The sequence below is a fragment of the Hyla sarda genome, chromosome 1 (genome assembly GCF_029499605.1).
Source record: "Hyla sarda isolate aHylSar1 chromosome 1, aHylSar1.hap1, whole genome shotgun sequence".
In the NCBI taxonomy this organism is placed as follows: Eukaryota; Metazoa; Chordata; class Amphibia; order Anura; family Hylidae; genus Hyla; species Hyla sarda.
In genome coordinates this window covers 125,635,483-125,659,433 of record NC_079189.1, presented here as the reverse complement: position 1 = coordinate 125,659,433, position 23,951 = coordinate 125,635,483, and the positions used below count along the sequence as shown (strand labels likewise).

General features: G+C 41.4%; 1 protein-coding gene across 4 annotated transcripts in view; it reads right to left on the bottom strand.

Moving 5' to 3' along the window:
* Positions 1 to 23,951, bottom strand: part of NEK1 (NIMA related kinase 1) — a 145,371-nt gene that overhangs the window by 57,107 nt on the left and 64,313 nt on the right. For 3 of the 4 annotated variants that reach the window (XM_056560925.1, XM_056560935.1, XM_056560917.1), the window contains 3 exons: positions 20,824 to 20,901; positions 20,187 to 20,282; positions 1,693 to 1,872 (listed from right to left, as the gene is read on the bottom strand). In XM_056560925.1, coding sequence (XP_056416900.1) covers positions 1,693 to 1,872; positions 20,187 to 20,282; positions 20,824 to 20,901 — 354 coding nt within the window. The remainder of the gene's footprint in view (positions 1 to 1,692; positions 1,873 to 20,186; positions 20,283 to 20,823; positions 20,902 to 23,951) is intronic. The other variant, XM_056560943.1, reaches the window with a different exon arrangement.

The following is a 23,951-nucleotide window of genomic DNA, read 5'->3' as shown; positions in this document are numbered from 1 at the left end:
GTATATGTGACCACCACCAATAGACACATTAGCTGGATGTTCTCCCAGAAAATCAAATAAGAATAATTCTGTAATAGGGATATCTAGTCCATTGTTCTTATTTAAATGGTTAAAATGGAAAAATTGTTACATTTGACATATAATGTAATAAATAAGGAAACCTTTAACTGTTAGACGGACAAAGAAAAACAATACAGTAAAAACTGGGCAATTGGTACAATAAATAAACCTTTAGAGGCGGGAGTTACCCCTGCATCTAACGCTTCACACTGAAGTCAAATGTATAATAACCAATGCAAACAAATAATGTCTAAGCCTTGGGCTATGTACAGCTTGACTGCAATAGCCGTGAGACAGTTAGAGATGTACTATTCACTCCTTTCTCATATTTACATTTTATATTTATTCTATTTTGGTGTGCAATACAAAAAACGTACACATACAATGTATTCAACGTATTGCTATAGTAAAAAGGCAGTTCTGCTACAAGACGTCTGTAAACCTATATACTCGAGTATAAGCTGAGTTTTTCAGCACGATTTTTCGTGCTGAAAACGCCCCCCTCGGCTTATACTCAAGTGAACTCTCCTCCTGTCAATCCCTTCATCAGTGGTCTTCAACCTGCGGACCTCCAGATGTTGCAAAACTACAACTCCCAGCAAGCCTGGACATGCTGGGTGTTGTAGTTTTGAAACCTCTGGAGGTCCGCAGGTTGAAGACCACTGCGGCCTTTGTCATCATCCAGCCCCCCCCTTTTGTTTTGTACTCACCCCCCCCCCCCTCTGCGGGAAGTTAGGGTGAGCTGGTCCGGGCTATCTATGCTGCAGGGACCGTCCGGTGGGGATGATTAGTCGTTCCGGGCTGTCCATTTTCACTGGTGGGGGGCCTCTTCTCCGTGCCCGGCCCCGGAGTAGTGACGTTGCCTTGACGAGGACGCACAGGGACGTTCATGCACAACGCCCCTGTGCGTCGTCAAGGCAACGTCACTAGTCCGGGCCCGAAGCGCGGAGAAGAGGCCCCCCCCAGTGAAAATGGACAGCCCGCAACGAAAAACCATCCCCACCGGACGGTCCCTGCAGCATAGATGGCCCGGACCACCTCATCCTAACTTCCCGCAGAGGGGAGTACAAAACAAAAGGGGGGGGGGGGGCTGGATGATGACAAAGGCCGCAGTGGTCTTCAACTTGCGGACCTCCAGAGGTTTTAAAACTACAACTCCCAGCATGCCTAGACAGCCGATGGCTGTCCGGGCATGCTGGGAGTTGTAGTTTTGCAATGTCTGGAGGTCCGCAGGTTGAAGACCACTGATGAAGGGATTGACAGGCGGTGATGATGAAGGGGGAGATGATGATGGGGGTCTGGATGATGACATGGGGGGATGATGTATTTCCCACCCTAGGCTTATAGTCGAGTCAATAACTTTTGCTGGGTTTTTGGGGTAAAATTTGGCCTCGGCTTATATTCAGGTCGGCTTATAAGCGAGTATATACAGTATCCTTAGGTAATGTATATTCCTCTTGTGAATGTTACAGTAAAAACTGCAGAATATACCAAATGCTGGCAGTTCCCAGGTTAATCACAAGTTGCATGTAACGGTTTTCATTATACAGAACACCATATTAGACAGCAATTTTTCATGCGATTTTAACATTAGCACTGTGAATTTAAAGTCACAGCTAGAAGTAAACATACAGCTCCAACATTCTTCAGAGCAGAGGTCATAGAGATGGCGGGTGTACTAGGCTTCATGTTAGCCTGTCCTCTGACTGGGGAACCTCCCACATCTGTATGAACTGCATGGCTGGGAGAGCCTGGAGTTGGTCCTGCAGCATTAAAAGGCACATTAGGATTCTTGAAGCCTCGGGCAGCCAACTGAAATATATATAAAAACAAAAAACTGAAATTTTAAATTCTATCTTAATATTATTAGCACCATAAAAACAACATGAAGACTTATTTATATAAAAAAAAAAAAAAAAAAATAAAACCTTTGACATGTTATTAACATTTTTTATCGGGCAGGGTCTGAGTGCAGAGACCTCCACTGATTGCTAGATTGAACGAGCAGAGAGTTGCTCAGCTAAGTGGGATGGGACTCAAGTTGCTGCGAGGAGAGGGGGGGGGATGGGGGGCATTGGGGAGGACTGGGTCCCGGTGAGCGGTGCACAGAGAGAGAGGGACCGTGGCAGCCAGTTAGAGGGACAGCCCGACGTCTTCCCCTCCCCCCTTGTGGACATTAAGTTGCTGGGAATATGACTGAAGGGCAAATTAAGGAGGGGCCCCTGTGAGAGAGGGACCCCCCTGGCCCGTCCTTGATTTTAAACTTATACTGAAAGCGCCCTGTAAAGTGTCAATTTAGGAGTCAGCATCTTAGTATATAAATGGTGATATTAAGGACACGGATGCAGACGTGAGCGGTGGAGCGTTCCGGGTTAGCTTGGACGAACTAAGATGAATAGTGGCCCTGAACTGGCCTATGAAAAATTCAATGTCCTTTTTAATTCAGGGTTTGAACAGCTGCCACTATATATGTATATATCTGATTGCAGCATATATGCCCTTCCAACAAAATTCCTGCATCATTGAACAATATACCCCATCGCTTCTCCACTAATATGCCTCCTAAAGCTAATCCAAGAAGGTCGGGTCTTAATTTCCCTAAGGAAAAAAACACTGGGAGAATTGATAAATTTTTGTACTCCCCTACTGGGCCAAGTAAAGCTAAAAGAAGCAGTGGACCCTCTCCAATATCCACTAGGATGGGATCCTGGTTTGATCCATTGCAGAAGGCTGAACAGCGGGAGGCGCAGCTTAATTCACAGTTATTAAAAAATATACTTCAAGAGATTCAATAAAGGCTTAAAGGGGTACTCCGGTGGAACTTTTTTTTTTCTTTCTTCAAATCAACTGGTACCAGAAAGTTAAACAGTTTTGTAAATTACTTCTATTAAAAAATCTTAATCCTTCCAGTACTTATTGGCTGTATACTACAGAGGAAATTCTTTTCTGTCTGACCGCAGTGCTCTCTGCTGATACCTCTGTCCATGTCAGGAACTGTCCAGAGCAGGAGAAAATCCCCATAGCAAACCTATCCTGCACTGGACAGTTCCTGACATGGACAGAGGTGTCAGCAGAGAGCACTATGGACAGACAGAAAAGAAATCCAAAAAGAAAATAATTTCCTCTGTAGTATTCAGCAGCTAATAAGTACTGGAAGGATTCATATATTTTTTTATAGAAGTAATTTACAAATCTGTTTAACTTTTTGGCACCAGTTGATTTAAAAAAAAAATGTTTTCCACCGGAGTACCCCTTTAAGGAATTGTCTACCCAAGTGGGCTCCCTTTCCACTGATGTAAGTTTGATCCGGGAGGACTTGAAAAAAATCAGGGGAAGAGTGTCTGACCTGGAGAAGGACATTCCCAGTATGAAAGATGACCTCAGATCTAAAATTACAGAGAATGGAGAGTGGGTTTTTGAGAAAAAAAAAATGACTGGAATGGAAGATAGATCGCTCAGATCTAATATTAGGCTAATAGGCTTCCCAGAAGGAGCAGAGGGGGATAACCCCATTAACTTTTGTGATCAATGGATTAAGGAGACATTTAAAGATCTGACCTTGTCTAATCTTTTTGCAATTGAAAGAGCCAATCGAAGGTAAGGGGTAAGTTGTTAGAGACCCTTAGGCAAATTAGTTAGAGGGTCAGGATGGGGGTAGTAGGGGAGGTATCTTGGAGCAGGAAATTGGGGTGGGTTTTTCCCTTTTTCTTTTTTCTCTCTTCCTTGGAGTAGATGCTTAAAATCTTGACATGGAGTGTAAAGTGAATGTCAGACAGGGCCAAACATTGTGCCATATTTGATCAGATTTCCAGAAACCTTCTGTGGTGGGGTTGCTGGAAACCCATGACACAGGACTCATTAAGGAAGATAACTAAGAAATTGGATAGTGCTGAGATTCACTCAGCATACTCTAATTATGCGGTAGGAGTTTCGGTATACATACATAAAAATATTAATTTTGAACGGAGAGAAAAAAAAAAGATAAAAGGGGGCGTTTTGTTTTCATACATAGAATTTTTGAACAAGTAGACTTGGTTTTGGCCATTCTCATTAGAAATCTTGACTTCACTGTTGAAGTTTATTGAATCCAAGTCCGACCTTCCCCTTATAGTTGCAGGGGATTCTATCGTGGGTATGAATGCACAAAAGGATGGAGTGGGTCATTCCGCCCTGGGTGGGGGACGCTCCTTACTTTGTAAATTTGTGGAAGAAGTGGAATAGGTGGATCTCTGAAGGGACCTATACGGGGACCGGCCAAGCTATAGTTGTTATAGACTTCATATCGATCCACTTCCCATATAGATCTCTTCCTGGGTAACCAGATGGCTAGATCGAAAGTAAAGGGTATTATAAGCCACCGTAGATCTCTCTCAGATCATTCCCCTCTGGCAATAACTCTGGGAAGCAAGGGGTATACTGAACTCGCTCCATTCAAAATAAATTAACATTGGTTAGCCATTTTGGATAGGGATTCATTTTTTAAAACAGGAGATTATTGCTTTTTGAGAGATCAATAGAGGTTCGTCAGGTATGGATATTGTTTGGGATTTGTTTAAAGCCTTTTTTTTAGGGGGCTCCTCTTTGGTTAAAAAAAAAAAAAAATAAAAGACAATTTAGAAAAAGGAAGATAATTTGAGGAAGACAGTTGAGGAGACAGAAAGAGATCTTGTTTTACATAATACAAACCCTCCATATTTAGACAAGTTGAAAGGAAGAGTTGGGAGTCTGGCAGAGAGAAAAGGCGCAGAATAAGATATTTTTCTCAGGACATAAATACTTTTGTGAGGGGGGGGGGGGGGTCCAATAGTCCTATAGTTTGAAATCGATCTAGGAAACCGATCACCTCAATTCAGAAAGAGAATGGGGAAGTTACCCAGGAGGGGACAGAAATAGGAGAGGCCTTTTGTGAATTTTTCCGGAAATGATACGCTTCTGAGGACCAATCCTCTGCATCCTATAGACCAATCTCTCTTTTAAACACTGATATTAAGATCTTATCCAAAATTCTTGCTAAAAGACTTGCAGGGGTGTTTGAAACGGTAGTAAACGAGGATCAAACTGGATTTGTCCCCAGGAGGTCACTTTTTTGCAAATATAGAGAGAACTTTTGTGAACATTCAAAGGCGTGAGGGGGTCTCCACTCCATCCTGTCAGACGCGACTAAAGCATTTGACAGGGTGGAGTGGAGATACCTATGGGCAACATTGAGGGCCTTTGGGTTGGGGGAAAAATTCATTGAGTGGATCCAGTTGTTATACTCAGCACCTAGGGCTAGATTGATTCTGGGAAATGTCCTGTCTAGACCGTTTGAACTTCCAAGAGGTACACATCAGGGGTGCCCCCTATCTCCCCTGTTTGCCCTGTATGTGGAGCTGCTGGCAATTTTGGTGAGGGAGCTCCAGGGGGTCAGGGGGATCTACTTGAATGGGGTAGAAAACAGGATTGCTTTATATGCGGACAACTTGCTGCTTTTTATACAGGATCTGGGTAGAGCAGTTCCGCTGATTATAAATTAATTTGCGGAATTTGGACATATATCAGGACTTGAGATAAATTGGAGCAAGTCATCCATTCTACCCTTAGAGGGACAGTTAGCGGAAGGGGAAGTGCCCTTAAAGATCATAGATAAGAATGAGGGATTGGAGTATTTGAGGATTAAAATTACAACCAATTTAAATAAATATGTGGCGTTTAATCTTAAACCGGTGGTGAATAAAATAAAGAAAAAGATGAGAGTATGTGAAAAACAAATGACCTTTTCAATGGCCGTTCGGATGGCTCTTATAAAAATGATCATCTTACCCCAAGTGTTGTTTTTGTTAAATGCATCCCCAATTTGGATTACAGAAAATTGGTTTAACCTTTTTCATAGAATTTTGAATAAATTTATCTGGGGGAGAAAGCGCCCCAGATTAAAATATGAAGTCTGGTGTACGTTATCAGGGGAAGGAGGAGATTTTAAGGTATTGCCGAATTTTAAGGTATATTTCTTGGGCAAAATAATTAAGAACATAGTCCAGGGATATAGCTCTAATAGTATAGCACAAGGTCATTTGGTATTTAATAAAACATTTTCGGTGGTAAAAGGTTTGGAAGCAAATCAAATAGATAACACTTTATCCTATGGGAAAATGATGGGGAAAGCGAGGAAGCTTTTAAAAAAATTGGCACATATTCGAGGGAGAACAGTTTCCCCCCCCCCCTTGTGGGGTAATAAAATACTCACAGAATTTCTTACATTGCCAAACCCAGCAATATGAATAAGGTACGGGATTAAATATATTGCACAAAGTGGTGTATTGTTTTTTGCAATGTATAGGATTTAAGATAATGTGCAATATGTTTATGTATTTAGAGAAAAAGTAAAGGTTAAAAAATAAATGTGTAGACAGAAGGTCAGTCTCTCCAGGGCTTCTGGCTTCCTGTGAACTACAGCTCAGAGATCCCCTCCCTCCATTTATAGAATGCTTCTAAAGATACAGTATATTGCTCCTGTATCTAGGAGAGTTGTAATATAGTATCTGCGTCTATAAATCGACATGGAGTCGGTAATTTTACCATGGTGGTATCTAAAGTATGTTCTACTTAGTAAGTGACAATGCATAATATAAAGACAGGCACAACAATACCATAACATTTCCTCCTTATTCAAATCTATAACCCATTCGGTTCTCATTAAATTACAACCTGTTCAATTATATGCCATACATAGGGGTCCCATCATACTTATTGTACTATCATTGATAGTCCAATACTCTTGAATTACCACCTAACCAGAGTTGTTGCTTTGTTACCCTTTGTTATTTTTATTTATGCTTGTTTTATTTCAATAAAACTTGTTGAACAATAATATTTAATGCCTGTAATTTATTATATACTTAACCAGCACCTATCATAGAGGAACAATTAGTATATGAGAGAAGTATATGCTTACTGCAGTACTGATGCACTGTTATTGTGCATAACCTTGTGTAGTATTTAAAAATATCTTCTTTGATACCCATATGATAAATGTGATATTGGGGGTGCTCCCTGCACATTCTGGTAATTTTTGCTAAACTTCATACATGGCATATTTATTTTTAATATGTTATCTCTAATAGAAGTACCGTATATATTTATTCAGAAAACAGAGTTTGCACTAATTTTTTTCTTAGTATATAAATTCTGCCTCTGATAACTAAAAGTGCCTAAAATCAGTGTACAGAATACAGCAAATCAACATAGATACACAATGCACAAGCTAAGCACATATTAGTGGAGTCCAGAGCAAAGGTCAACAGCCATTTTTATCTAAAGAGTCATATAACAGGTAGAAATATGCTGTATTGAAAAAAAAGAAGAAAATATACAAGAAGTTCAAAAGAGACAGACAAGAAATGTACGGCTCCATTCACATGATGTTTGGGTACACCATTGCCAGTATATGTCAGAATACCTTTAAAGCACCATACACACAGTAAAACCATACAATTCTAATCTAGTCTACTACAGACCATGTTTGGTCTGTTTCACAAACGCAAGTGTAGTCTACTAGTAGACTACATCTTGTCTACTATAGTCTATGGCAGCGCTTTGGAGATACTTCAGAATAGCTTTTTTAAATGTACCCCCCTCATGTATTCTGGCAATAGAGTCCGAAACGTCATGTGAATAGGGCTGAACGATTTACAATCGCTAATAATTAGAACAAAAACAACAATGATGCTGATAATGTCAAACCAGAAACTGTCAAGTGACTGTAATGTGTTACATGATGGTTGTAGTGGCAAGTAGGGATCGACCGATTATCGGCCCATATTCACGATTTTGGACATTATCGGTATCTGCAATTACCCTGCGCAGAGCAATGACGAGTGATGTCCTCAACGCGACGTCACCATCACAGTGACAGGTCAGGATGCCGCCGGGGCCAGAAGTAGCGCGGACCCTGGGCCCCGGTAAATATAAAACCGGAGATAGGGGAGGCAATGGGGCAGCGGAGGTGGTTGGACTAGGGAGGACCCCAGGACAGGCAGGGGGAGAGAAGCAGGAGGTGGCGGCAGTCTCTGGCCCCGCAAAAGCCGCTGCAGTTCATTGATTTAAAGCGCCCACTTCTAAATAGCCGATAACTTATACCGGAATATTGGTATAACTTATCGGCTATCGGCCTGAAAGGTCGCAGATTATCGGTATCGGCCCTAAAAAAAAAACATAAATATCGCTCGATCCCTAGTGGCAAGCATGTGAAACATGATCCAAACCAAGGAGTCATGTGCTTGTAAGCAAGGTCCTGCATTTAGTAACGAAAGCTAGCCAAAAACGGTAAGCTAGAAAAAAATTGACAACGGTACCAATGTCTGCTATATGTTGGCACTCTGGTGACACTTTTATAATGTTAGGGTGCTCACAAATCACAGCACAGAGTTAGCTAATCACCAATATTAGAGTTAAGCGAACTTACAGTAAATTGGCTTGTAGCAAACCTCGCAGCTCGGCTGTTGATTACTTTAGTCTGCGTAAATTAGATCAGCTTTCCAAGGGCTCTGGTTGCCTAGCAAAAGTCGGGGATGACAGTCTCCTAGGTCTGTATCCACTTTTTCCAGGCAACTGGAGCCCTTGGAAAGCTGAACTAATTTATGCAGACTAAAGTAATCAACAGCCGAGCTGCGAAGTTCGCTACGAGCCAACTTACTGTAAGTTCGCTCAACTCTAACCAATATGAAACATCCTATTATTAATAACCAATTCATAGTTAGGCAGATTTGCCATTCCAGAGTCAGGTAACAGCCCTTATGGGAGCAGAATTTAGAAGGGCTTATAAACCAGCATTAGCAGAACGGGATCTAAAAAATAAATAAATAAATGTAGTTGAATTTATTGCAATTTTACTGTTTATTGGTATATTAACTTTAAGGTAAAAATAAATACCTGCCACAAATATTAATTTGATACAAATAGGTAATGTATATCAGGAACGTTATTGAAAGATTTAGGTCTTCTACAGGTCACATCGTCCCAGTTGATCAGGGAATAAAGTAGGCTTTTGGAACTTGCCTATACACATTAACAACTAGCACTACCCAAGTATATAAGGTATATACACTCCTGGTCTGATTAGGTTCTAGAGACAGCAGAACTACACACCCAGCAAGCATAAAACCACATGGTAAATGGGATCTATTAATGGCCATTTAAGTACTAAAAATGAAATTATGGCTCTCCTAAGGGAAAGAGTTTTACAAGAAAAAGTCATTTATTTCTTCAGACCCTTTGGGGAGCAATTCAAACTCTGATTTGATGCATAAAAGTGCTGATATTCCAAATAAAATAGGGTTAAACCTGGATAAAGCTTTATGAGCAGGTATGGAAAATGTTGGCATTTTCGGCTCTCACATCTGCATTTACATTATGGTCTGCAGAACAATAAAAAATGGAATTTGTGCGCTGAAGTGCTGGAAGGTTAAATAACAGAATTGGTATTCTGTACATTCTACGTTGATCATTGAATATTTATTGCGAGATAATTACTATTTTTTACCTTCACATAAAGCCCTCTTCGAATGGACATTAATGGGGTACTCCGTCCCTAGACATCCTAACCCCCAAAAGGATAGGGGATACGATGTCTGATCATGGGGGTCCTGCTGCTGGGGACCCCCACGATCTCCATGCTGCACCCAGCGTTTGCTTAGAGTGTCGGGTGCAGCGCCAGAGTCTCATGACGTCATAGCCGTGCCTTGTTCGTGAAGTCACAGCCACAGCCCCTCAATGCAAGTCTATGGGAGGTGGCATGAAGTTCGCTCCGTGCACCGGATGTCTGGGGGGCTGCAGCAGAGATCGCGGGGGTCCCCAGCGGCGGAAACCCCGTGATCAGACATCTTATCCCCTATCCAAAGGATAGTTAAGATGTGTAGGAGCGGAGTACCCCCTTTAAGTTACTGTAAGGCTATGTTAACATCATGGAAAATGCTGAAAAACCCTATTCTATAATCCAGCATTCCCCACATTTCTGAACTGGATAGTAGCAGAAGATACAAGACTGAATCAAGTAATTGAGTCCCATATACCGAAGCACGATGGCAAAGTGAATGAGCCCTTATATATTGGTTGTTTATTTATCTCAGTTCTATTATGGTAGGAACTATCTACAGTAGATAATCTGAGACACACCTCTTTCCCCACAGGCTCACCAGGACATAAGAGCATGAAACGGAAAATGGAAAAGGACCTCATTCATCCAGGCGCTGCCGGTTAGGTCATCAGGTGCACAAAATGATGCAATGTATACCTTGGAATATTGTATACATGAAAGTTTATTAAAAAATAATAAACAACATACAGATTACGCGTTTCAAGGGTGACTCCCCTCTTCCTCAGATCAGGTGTGCTCCTTTCATGTATACAATATTCCAAGGTATACATTGCATCATTTTGTGCACCTGATGACCTAACCGGCAGCGCCTGGATGAATGAGGTCCTTTTCCATTTTCCGTTTGATGACTACGTCAGGACGTATGTGCCTGTGACCTCCGGCTTGCAGCCCTCCTTTGGACATCAGTGAGTACCCCTATTTGGGGTGATATGCGTTACTTCTATTTACATCTAGTGAGCAGCCACCTATAAGTGCCGTGGGTTTCTCCCACATTTACACTTGCTGTTTGTGTTTAAGGGTAATACACGAGGCGCCGTTCCCCGGTCTTTTTTCTTTCTATTTATAAGAGCATGAAGAGATGATTTCCAGTACAAACTACAGACCACCTAAACCACCACCAGTGGGTAAAAAGGTGGACATCAAGTCATTTCTACACATATACTGAGGAATATATATCTTAGAAACAGCGAGCTTGGAAGGTCACTTTAAGTTGCAAGTATAAATGGATGAGTGTACGTGCAAAGAGAAGAAGCTATGTGTTCCTCGCCTTCACTTGTCAAATAAAGAAGGCCTGCACCTGGGGGACCACACAGGAGACGCTCCTGACACTCTGCTTTGGCTACAATTAACCTTTCACCAGGGATGAGAATTGCTGGCTGCAGGTGAGAGAATGTTTTCTCATGGTGACAGATACAAATGTGTATTCCCCCCTGATGACTAACATGGTCTCATCACATGGTGCATACTTGTAATGGGTGACATTCCAAACAGTAAGGCCCATAGCTTTTCCCCTGGATTGAAGAAAAAAAAAAAAAAAAACAGTCTGGTCTGCAGACATTTAGGATAAAGAAGTTATTTGAAAAAAAAATAAAAAATAACTCTACCAGAATATAGAATCATACTTAAAAAGACTGCAAAGAGAGGCTGAATGTAGTATATTATGTTTTAGCATAATAATGGTAAATTAACACTGTATATCCAAAGTATCTTTGAACCCTGGGGTTCCACAAAGCAGACACTATGGGGGGGATTTATCATTGCATTTAAAGCACCTAAGCATTTTTTAATTTTTTTGCAACTTGGGTGGGTAAGGAAAGTATCAAGTAGCCTTATCTGAGCAACTTTCATTAGCATATATAATTGTACCTATTGTTGAGTTGGCAAGCTTTTTCTTTAAGTACTTCATTTTATTCAGAATGCTCGGAGCCGGAGGCCCTGAATCGGGATGTCACGGCCATGCCCCCTCCATTCATGTCTATGGGAGGGGGCCTGTCGTCTGACGCCCCCTCCCATAGATATGAATGGAGGGGGCATAGCATGACGGCACGAGAGGGCATGGCTGTGGCGTCACAACCACTGCTGCAGGAACCTGGCGTTTGTTTAGAACGCCGGGTGCTGCAGGAGATCGCGGCGGTCCCAGCAGCAGAACCCCCCCGTGATCAGACATCTTATCCCCTATCCTTTGGATAGGCTCTGTCTGAGCTCACCTCTGTTCAATCTACTGCATGTCATTGCTGGCTTATAACACCCCTGACCGCCCAAGTGCGCCTTGCTTTTTTTTTAGTTTATATTTTTGTTTTCTTTAACCCCTTAACGACCACGAACATAAATGTACATCCTGGTTTGGCGGTACTTCGCGCACCAGGACATACATTTACGTCCTGTGTATGACCGCTAGAATCGGAGCGCTGCTATCAGCAGCCGGGGACCCGCCGATAATGTCCAACATCCGCGATCGTGCGGATGTCCGCCATTAACCCCTCAGATGCCATGATCTGTACAGATCATGGCATCTGCGGCAATGCGCATGTTAAAATAGATGATCATCTGTAATGGCGGACGGAGGTCCCCTCACCTGCCTCTGTCCGTCTCCTGCTCTGGTCTGAGATCGAGCAGACCAGAGCAGAAGATCACCGATAATTCTGATGGGTGCTATGTCCTATACATAGCACTGAACAGTATTCGCAATCAAATGATTGCTATAGATAGTCCCCTATGGCGACATAAAGTGTGTAAAAAAAAATAAAATAAAAAAAAAAAAAAAAAGGAAAAAAAAAGTGTGTAATAAAAAAAAAAAAAAAAGGAAAAAAAGGGAAAAATCCCCTCCCCCAATAAAAATTTGTCAGTTTTTCCCATTTTACCCCCAAAAAGCGTAATAAAAAAAAAATAAATAAAAAAAATAAACATATTTGGTATCCCCGCGTGCGTAATTGTCCGATCAAAATATTATGTTAATGATCCTGTGCGGTGAACGGTGTAAACGTAAAAAATTTAAAATGTCCAAAAATGCAGCTTTTTTGTCACATTTTATAACAATAAAAAGAAATTATAAAAAATTATATAAAAGTTTTATATATGCAAATGTAGTAGCGATAAATAGTACAGACGACGGCGCAAAAAACAAGCACCTATATGGGTCTGTAGATGGAAATATAAAAAAGAGTTATGGATTTTAGAAGGAGATGAGGAAAAAACAAAAATGCTAAAATAAAATTGGCCTGGTCCTTAAAGGGGATATCCAGAAAAAAAACTTTATAATCAACTGGCTCCAGTTTAGAAGAGGTTTGCAATGGAGATTTGCTTCTAAACTGGGTGGTTCCCGAGACACGTGTCATCAGAGAGCACTTAGACAGAAAAGAACAACTCAACTTCAGAAGCTGATAAGTACTGAAAGGATTAAGATTTTTTTTAATAGAAGTAATTTACAAATCTGTTTAACTTTCTGGAGGCAGTTGATATTTAAGAAAAGTTTTTTCCTGGATAACCCCTTAAAAAAAGTCTCACAAAAAGTCACAACTGCGAGTTTTGGGGCAGAAAAGTAGCAGAGGAGAGGAAACATACAAAATGGTGTCCTGGAGTGATTTATTGTTTTTTTATTCTTTGTGCCATATTCTGCAACCCCCTTGATAGTATAATAAACATGTCACACAGAAGCAAAACCAAAGCAAAAAAACTACTTCAAAACTCACTCTCCAAAGACAAAAATGATAAAATGTCCCCCCCCCCCCCATGTGTAAATACAACAGTAGTAAAGTAAATACAACAGAATACTACAAGTCTACTGTATAACCAGTGTTTCCCCTACCATTGTGCCTCCAGCTATTGAAAAACTACAACTCCCAGCATAACCGAACAGCCTTTGACTTTGCAGTGACTATGTTAGCAAAAAATGACTAAGCTATTATTATTTACTTTTTACAGCCGTTAACTCCTAAACTTTCTTCTGTAACAATCCATGGAAGGGAGGGCCACTGGAAGCTGTGCAGGTCAGGACCAATACACAGCTTATAAGGTGTTTTTTATGAAGTGCTTCTTTTTGCCTTTAATTAACGGCTATCGGGAGAGTAATAAAAAGCACCAAGACTACTCTTATGTCAATGAGTCCATTGTAGTGTACAGAAAAAGGAATGTAAGCTGCTCCAGTTGACAGGTTTATTTCTGTCTGCTTTGGGTACATAATATGAAGTTGGAGTGTCAGTGCCCCATACTTTACTGCACACTATAACACAAACACTACCATATGAATCCCTGGGGAAATCAAAAGGTGGCAATACTGCCGTGCTGGAAAAAACACCATCAGACACATTTATGTTGTGTCAGTGCAGCAAATAGAAAAACATTATAACCGTATAAATGCCATCTGCTACCCACAATGCTTTGTGGAGTTGTAAAAAACAAATGCCACAAGAAAACAGAGAAGTTTAACCTTTCCTTTACAGCCATGCTACATTTCTGTATAGTGTAACTGACTTTAAAGGGGTACTCCACTGGAAAAAAAAATTTTTTTTTAAATCAACTGCTGCCAGAAAGTTAAACCGATTTGTTAATTACTTCCATTAACCTGTTAAGGACGGCGGGCGTGTCCTTAAAGTCCTAAAGGTCCTTAAGGACTGAGGGTGTATGGATACGCCCGTGGGAATTCCGGTCCCCACCGCTAGCCGGTTGGGGACCAGATCGGGATGCCTGCTGAAATCATTCAGCAGGCATCCCGGCACATCGCTGAGGGGGGTCCTGAGACCCCCCCATGTCGGCGATCGGAGAAAATCGCATGTCAATTCAGACATGCGATTGTCTCCAATTCCGGGCTGATCGGGTCTCTGGTGACCCGAACACCCGGAAAATAGGGATGATCGGAGTTATCAGTGACAGCCCCGATCATCCTAAGGGATAGGAGTGAGGTCGCAGTGCTGCGATCTATTCCTATCCCCTGCCATTAGTCAGAACTGAGTTCTGACCAATGGCAGCGCAGGACAGGGGGTTGCCATGGAAACCCCCGTTCTGCCCACCCCTGGATGTCGGGCAGAACGGGGGGGAGAAGATGGAGGCCTGTACCTGAGGACCAGATGTGTGGGGCCCAGCGATCATCGCAGACATCCAGCGGAGATCACGGCTCAGGTAGGGAATCGACGGGGGGGGGGGGGGGGGGGGGGGGGAGAAATGAAAGTGAAAGTAAAAGGGATCTTTACTGTGGCAACCACTAGGAAGGCCGGACTGCAACTCCCAGCATGCCCATACAGCCAAAGGCTGTCTGGGCATGCTGGGAGTTGTAGTTTTGCAACATCTGGAGGCTCACAGTTTGGTGACCACTTTTTCAGTGGTGCCCTAACGGTAGCCCCCCAGATGTTGCCAAACTACAACTCTCAGCATGCCTAGACCGCCCAGGCATGCTGGGAGTTGTAGTTCTGTAACATCTGTCCCTTCAGATTTTGCAATTTTCATGAAATTTTTGAAAATTGCTGCTCTATTTTGAAGCCCTCTAATTTTTTCAAAAAGTAAAAATATGTCCATTTTATGATGCCAACATAAAGTGGACATATTGTATTTGTGAATAAAAATAAAATGTATTTGGAATATCCATTTTCCTTACATGTAGAGAGTTTCAAAGTTAGTAAAATGCTAAATTTTCAAAATTTTTATGAAATTTGGGGATTTTTCCACCAAGAAAGGATGCAAGTAACGCCGAAAATTTACCACCAAAATAAAGTAGAATATGTCACAAAAAAAACAATCTCAGAATCAGAATATTCAGTAAAAGCGTTTTAGAGTTATTAACGCTTAAAGTGACGGTGGTCAGAATTGCGAAAAAGGGCTCAGTCCTAAAGGTGAAAAAGGGCTCAGTCCTTAAGGGGTTAAAAAATCTTAATCCTTCCAGTACTTATCAGCTGCAGCATGATCCACAGGAAGTTGTTTTCTGTTTTGAATGTCCTTTCTGTCTGACCACAGTGCTCTCTGCTGACACCTCTGTCCATGTCAGGAACTGTCCAGAGCAGGAGCAAATCCCCATAGCAAACCTCTCCTGCTCTGGACAGTTCCTAAAATGGACAGAAGTGTCAGCAGAGAGAACTGTTGTCAGGCAGAAAATATATTCAAAAAGAAAAGAACTTCCTGTGGATCATACAGCAGCTAAAGAGTACTGGAAGGATTAAGATATTTTATTATAAGTAATGTACAAATCTGTTTAACTTTCTGGCACCAGTTGATTAAAAAAAATGTTTTCCAGTGGGTACCCCTAGAAAGCTACCTCTCTACAGGTAGTTTACTGCATTGGGCTTGTTTTGTAACATATAAATTTGGTTCAATGCTAATTTCACAGTGTATAGAGGTACACTGCCACACTAGTGTTCAAAATGGATATGGGAGCGGTTTCAGACCCTGGCGGTGCTACATGGCAAGTCAGTCGATAAATATCAATTTATAAAAGTTGATTAGAGCACTTACCATATGGGTACAACTGGACATAACTATTCATTCTTAACTCACATCGGTCAAGAGGATCAATGGGTGCAGAGACACATAGGCAGGAACATCTCACCTGTCTGTATGTCTCTGCACCCATAGATCCAGTTAATTGATAGGAGTTAAAAACGAATGTCCTCTGCTCTCATATGATCAGCCAATTCTAATTTCACTATATAATTTACAGGAATTAAAAATTCTGCTGCCTTGAAAAATCAAGACTTCTTTGGTAAGAATGGCCGAGGAGGGGTTAAAGGGGTTATCCAGGAAAATATATATTTTTTTTTTTGATTGATCAACTGGCTTCAGAAAGTTAAACAGATTTGTAAATTACTTCTATTAAAAAATCTTAATCCTTTCAGTACTTATGAGCTTCTGAAGTTGAGTTGTTCTTTTCTGTCTAAGTGCTCTCTGATGACATGTGTCTCTGGAACCGCCCAGTTTAGAAGAGGTTTGCTATGGGGATTTGCTTCGAAACTGGGCGATTCCCAAGACACGTGTCATCAGAGAGCACTTCGACAGAAAAGAACAACTCAACTTCAGAAGCTCATAAGTACTGAAAGGATTAAGATTTTTTAATAGAAGCAATTTACAAATCTGTTTAACTTTCTGTAGCCTGTTGATATATAATAAAAAGTTTTTTCCTGGATAACCCCTTTAATGTCCCCTTCTCTCAGCTCTGCCAGAACGCCAAAGTCAGTCAGAGGGCAGGGGCAGAGGCAGAGCCAGGGACGGGACCCCCCCCCCCCCCCTGACCAGATCTGAGCCCCTCAGGTCTGAAGAAGTGGCCTCCTGCCACCTGTAGTCAGGGTGAGTTTACTGTAAAGGGACAGGTAGAAGTTTGAAAAAGAAAAAAATAATTTTACTTATTATTTCAGTGACAACTTTGTATTGTGGAGCAAACGAACTTGTATGCCCAACAGTTCACTGCCCACCACCCTGATTTGTTTTTGACTAGTCAAAAAAACAAGTGTCAGACAGTACTGGAGCAGGGACGTCCTCTACCAGACCCCGCTTTACAGTATGGCCATGACACAGAAGCGGTTCGAGGCCATTCGGAAATGCCTCCATTACTCTGATAATGTGGCATGTCCTCCCCCCTACGTACCCCTCAGGGAGCTCTCTGTAGATGAGTCTATCATTTGTTTTAAGGATAGACTCATCTTCCGCCAGTATATTCCCTCGAAGCGGACGCGGTATAGCAGACATGCGGCGATTGCTGTGGCTGGCTAGTAACCCTTTAGATCGCCGCTGTTAAAGCTGACAGAGGCGTCTAAAAGTGCCTTTATCCAGTCTCTGGCGATCCACTGCTGAGGTAGCCTGAGGGCTTACCTCTCCTTCCATGTGGGCTCCTACGCTCAGAATGAAGTCTGGCTGGACCAGGCTTTATCAACGGAGCACAGAGCACACAGATTGATGTGGTTCTATGAAACCACATTGATCTGTATGAGGAATCAAATGATTCCTACTAAAAGTCATCAAAGTGTAAAATAAAAAAATAAAAGTTTAAAAACACACATAACCCCTTATTAAAATTTTAAATCACCCCTCTTTTCCCAAATTTCATATAAAAAATATATAAACATAATAAAAATAAACATTTGTGAATCGCCACGTGCGTAAATTACCAAACTATAAAAATATGTCATCAATTAAATCGCACGGTCAATGGCGTATGTGCAGAAAAATTCCAAAGTCCAAAATAGCGTATTTTTGGTCACTTTTTTATACCATAAAAATAAAAATGAATAAAAAGCAATAAAAAAGTCAGATCAAAACAAAAATGGTACCAATGAAAATTTCAGGTCACGGCGCAAAATATGAGCCCTCACAGGAGCCCCCAAAATTTACAAAGTGGCGTTTTTTCTAAAATTTTGTCACGCAATGATTTTTTTTTTTTTTGTTTCGCCGTAGATTTTTGGGTAAAATGACTGATGTCATTACAAAGTAGAAATGGTGGCGCAAAAAAAAAAAAAAAAAGCCCTCATATGGTTTTTAGGTGCAAAATTTAAAGGGTTATGATTTTTTAAAGGTAAGGAGGGAAAAAAACGAAAGTGAAAAAACTGAAAAATCGCTTGGTCCTTAAGGGGTTAATACTAAATCAGAAACACAAACAACTCCTTTATAAAGCTTTAAAAAAAAAAAAAAAAAAAACTCAAACAAAACAAAACTTTCCTGTATATGCTCTGCTGCTTCCCCCAACAATTCTAGCCGATTGCCTATTAGTGTCAGCAGCTAGTACTGTGTCTATCGGCTTTAGTCTAGTTTGGATAACTTTATTGAGGATTTCTCTTTGACAATTGCTCGCCAAGCTGCACTTGGTGAAGCAATTACCACCTATCCAGTAAGCATGGGCACTGCCACTCTAAAGAATATGGGGGAGATTTCTGAAAACCTGTGTAGAGGAAGAGTGGTGCAACCAATCAGATTGCTTCTTTCATTTTTAAAGAGACCTGTCAAAAATGAAAGAAGAATGATTGGTTGCTATGGGCAACTGCACCACTCTCTCTACACAGGTTTTCATAAATCTTCCCCCATTGGATTTCTGAAATGTGCTGTGTTATTGTGTGTACAAGTCAGCCACAAAAGCCTGCAACATCTTCCTCGTTACCAAAGAACTCATGGTAATCTCCTACAGTAGATGTAAATTAATGTTGACATCAAGAAAACGGTCATTTTTTTGTTCATCACTGTCAAAATACCTCACAAAGCCTCTGATTTTCAATATTGTTACTTAAAGGGGTTATCCTGGAAAAAACTTTTTTTATGTATCAACTGGCTCCAGAAAGTTAAACAGATTTGTAAATTACTTCTATTAAAAAATCTTAATCCTTTCAGTACTTATGAGCTTCTGAAGTTAAGGTTGTTCTTTTCTGTCTAAGTGCTCTCTGATGACACGTGTCTCGGGAAACGCCCAGTTTAGAAGTAAATCCCCATAGCAAACCTCTTCTAAACTGGGCGGTTCCCGAGACAGGTGTCATCAGAGAGCACTTACCATATTTTTCGCCCCCTATAGTACGCACCGGCATATAAGATGCACCCAAAATCTAGAAAAAGAAGATTGTGAACCCAACAGTGGTCTTCAACCTGCGGACCTCCAGATGTTGCAAAACTACAACTCCCAGCATGCCCGGACAGCCGTTGGCTGTCCGGGCATGCTGGGAGTTGTAGTTTTGCAACATCTGAAGGTCCGCAGATTGAAGACCACTGGATAGGAGGTAGTACTCACGTATCCCCGCCGCTCCGGACCCGTCACTGCTGCCCTGGATGTCGCTCCATCGCTGTCGCCGCGTCTCCGTGGTGTCCCCGACGCTCCGGACTTCTTCCCCGGGATCCGAGCTCTCAGTCGCCGTCATCACGTCGCTACGCACGCCGCTCCTATTGGATGACGGGACGGCGTGCGCGACGACGTGATGACGTCGAAGGAGAGCGCCGGCCATCCAGGGGATCCCGACCTGGAGCAGACACCGAGGAGGCAGGTAAGGTCCATCCCGGTGTCCTGTAAGCTGTTCGGGATGCCGCGATCTTACCGCAGCGGTCCCGAACACCCCGACTGAGCAGCCGGCTTAGTGTCACTTTCCCTTCAGACGCGGCGGTCAGCTTTGATCGCCGCGTCTGAAGGGTTAATACAGGGCATCACCGCGATCGGTGATGTCCTGTATTAGCCGCGGGTCCCGGCCGTTGATGGCCGCAGGGACCGACCCGATAGGTGTGTATTCGCCGTATAAGACGCACCAACTTTCCCCCCCAGTTATGGGGAAGAAAAAGTGCATCTTATACGGTGAACAATACGGTAGACAGAAAAGAACAACCTTAACTTCAGCAGCTCATAAGTACTGAAAGGTTTAAGATTTTTTAATAGAAGTAATTTACAAATCTGTTTAACTTTCTGGAGGCAGTTGATCTATAAAAAAAAGTTTTTTCCTGGATAACCCCTTTAATAAAACATGAAAAAGCTGAAGAATTCTGCAAACAAATACCATAAAGACACTACATAAGCCATCTTGGTGTTCATTCTACATTGTCCACTGCTTACATGTTCTTCCCAGGCTCTTTTTTCCCTCTCATCCGCTTCTCTTCGCTTTCGTTCAAGTTCTTCTTTTAATACAGCCGCTCGAGCATTTGCTTGGGCCTCAAAGGGGGGGAAAAAATCCAAAAAGGTCAAACAACGTAGATCATGAACTTAGTCTAGAGTTAGCTCTTAATGAATAACATCTGTACAAAGACAAAATGAGTATGAAAATGCATTGCTAAGTGTTTATGAGAGGAGATGGATTGCACAACTAGACAGGATATGATGCTTCAAATCCGTTCATAACCTAGCTGTGCAAGCACACTACCGCAAATCATATTTCATACATATTGAGCTGGCATGTCAGGAGTATGCAACTAGACTTCAACTGAAGGTTTCAGAAACAGATGTAATGGATAACAAGAGGATTACCTGCCTAAGAGGCAAATGTTATGTACACAGAATTCAATTTCAAAAACAGTGAATCACAGTCCCCAAGAAGCGCAGGCTTAATGAACGAGCGTTCAATGGGACGGAGGTTCTAGTAAATCAGTCCCTGCTTGGCCCTTGCAATCCTAATCCAATCCTCTAGAGTGCACAGAGCTAGTACACTAGAATTACTTTAGACAACAACGAATGGTTTGTGGGACTCAAATCATACCTTTAAAGCTTCAATTTTCTTTCTTCTTAGCTCAACTTCACCATTACTTTCTCTTCGACACTGCACACCTTCTTCTCCCTGCATAAGAGTACAGATAATATAGGGTACACATTAAATACAAACATACATACAGGCTGATGGCAGCCAAAGGTGTGGTCATTATAGGGGTTAGCAGGTGCTGAGACTCCGACTGATTCCTAGAACAAGTTGGGGGAAGCTCTCAGCAGAGCACTTCTTTCCCCTCTTTGCATAAGATGGTATTCATAGACTTGATATAGAATCTGTCTCCTGCTGCAAGAAGAGATTCAGGGTGAAGGTGCTCAGCTGAGTGCTTCTCTCCACTTATTCTAGCGATCAGTGGGGTTCGACAGCACCAAGATCCAAGTGATCACTACATGACATGTCAGAGTTCTACCCAACTGCAGACAGGGCAGTGGAGGGAGGCTTCTGCTGCAGCCTGCTGTCTTACAGTGAAACACAGGATTGAGATGAGGAGGAGGTGGCTAACTTCCAAGGGCACATAGAAAATATTTCATAATTTCTTAAATTTCACTTGTAATATGAGACAAAATAAGATTAAAGAAAAGAAGGAGATAGAGAGGAGGAGTTCCCCCAAAATTGGAAATCTAAGATTCCCCCTTCTTTCTCCTCCTGGTTTCGTGAGGTCTCACACATGTTGCATGGAAGAACTTTTAGCGAACTCTAGACACCAATTAGATAAATATCACACTATTTGGACCCCCTGGCTAACCTACATGGCCTCGCCTGCATTAGAGAGTCAACATTTAGGTGACTGATTTGACACGCGTAACTATTCTCATGCTTGTAGACTGCCACCTCCCCACTTGCCCTCACTCGCCTTTATTGAACAGAGAGGCTTGTGGAGTTGGTCCAATCAGCGAGATACGTTTTCTTCTTTGTCTGTATTGCATTCTGCCTCTTTTTCTTTGATCTTTTTTTCCTCACCTTCCTTTTCCCTGTCCCACTTCACCCTCCCCTTGGCCTCCCTCTTCTTTCTCTACAGATGCCTCTTCTCTTTCCTTTCACTTCTTTTTATAATCATTGTTGAAACGTTGAGGGCTCACTTGACCGCCACTCCGAAATGTACACTGATTTGAGGGTTATCATCTGAATATTGTGGCTTTTTGTTCCTTTTTTGTGTGTTCTTGATTGAGGTTTCCCTCTTGCAGTCAGTTGCCTGCTTTTGTTTACTTCCTGCTTGTTGGAGTTTTAATATGACCATTTCATATTTTGGTGGGCCATCCTCTCTCTCATTGTTTAATTCATAGTTTCTATGTTTTGTATTGTATTTTTGCAAAACTTTAATAAATATTTACTATATAGAAGAGGAAGAGATAAGATACTCAAAAAAATTAATAAATCATTTATTTTTGCAACTTTTTAGTTGTGTTCCATTAACCACCTTCAGACCAGGCTCTTCACTCCCTTCCGAACAAGAGATAATCATCGGACAGGGATCAAAACAGAGATAATGTCTGACACGTTTCGCACCTAGGTGCTTAATCAGACTAACCTCAAGTTAAATTGCACCCTCTTTCTGTTACAGTCTTGTTTTAAATGGGAATCTACATTGTTGTTCAGATGATGCATTTTTATACAAGCATGGACTAGAATTTTCACATTTCTGATATATTGTATGTTTGGGTCGTTTTATATAATTAAACATAAGACTTTTCACTATTAAGTCAATAAAAAAAATCTAGCAAAAGAAAAAAGGCTAAAAGCTCTTATCTTACACAACTCAATACATCTCTAAAAAAAAAGTGTGTCTAGTCGAGGACTATCACTGTCATCAATCCATATTTAGCACTTATGAGAGCTAACCAACCAGAAATAGCTGTCTGCAGCTTAGATTAATAGCAATCCATCTCTTCTTATAGCCATGCTGAACAGCATCATTTCTGAACACATGACTGCATATCTTACCCACATTTCCTACTGACAATTATGGGTCTTCTGGATCTGTGAGATCTTTTCACCACTTACAGAAATTCTTACTTTTCTATCAATCTCATTACAACTTCTTTATTCTTCCATGTGATTAATATTACCAATGGATTTTTGACATTTTTATTAATTAAATATACATCTTCATCCTACTATGTATGGAAAAAATTCACTGCTATTAAGAACAACTGAATTTTGGAATTAGGCCATGTGTATACAGGTGGAACTCTTGCCTGTGTCCAGTGGTGTGCTGCAGCTTTCTCAAAGCCGCAGTCAGCACGGGGTGGCCCTGTCCTTAAAGGGATTATCCAACATAAGGCGACATTAGTACCTGTCAGACAGGACATAGACATTCTTAGGAAGGATCCTTGTTAGAGATGAGCGAACTTACAGTAAATACGATTCGTCACGAACTTCTCGGCAGTTGATGACTTTTCCTGCATAAATTAGTTCAGCTTTCAGGTGCTCCGGTGGGCTGGAAAAGGTGGATACAGTCCTAGGAGACTCTTTCCTAGGACTGTATCCACCTTTTCCAGCCCACCGGAGCACCTGAAGGCTGAACTAATTTACGCAGGATAAGTCATCAACTGCCGAGCCGAGAAGTTTGTGATTAATCAAATTTACTGTAAGTTCCCTAATCTCTAATCCTTGTCTTGGGGCTAAATGGCTGTGTTGAAAGTCCACCATAAAGCTGCTTTCTTTTTGTAAAATAGCTATTTCCTCAACCACAAGTCCCAGGTTTGTTTGTTTTTTTTGTTCAACTTATTTTTATTAAAGAATTTTTCTTTAAAACAGATATTTGACAGTAAAGAAAATATAAGTATGTAGAATAATAAACAAAGTTCATTACATATTAACAAGACCAGGTTACAATATGGTAATCTGCATAGATCCGGCTGTCAAGATGTTGTAAAGACCAGATTTTCTCAGGTCGGCTCTGTGAGTATCCGGGGAAGGCCCCAAATCAGAGTTTTTCACAATTTTACTGTCTCCCATTGAAATCAATATATTTATTTAAAGTGACACAGTTCTGATTAAAGAAACCCAATATACAATAAATTACTAAATAGTAAATTGGTGTTTAAAGCCGTCACTGACTTAGACTGCAGGATAATGGTAAACTCTTTAGCTACTGAGGTAAATAAAGTCAAAAGAAGCAT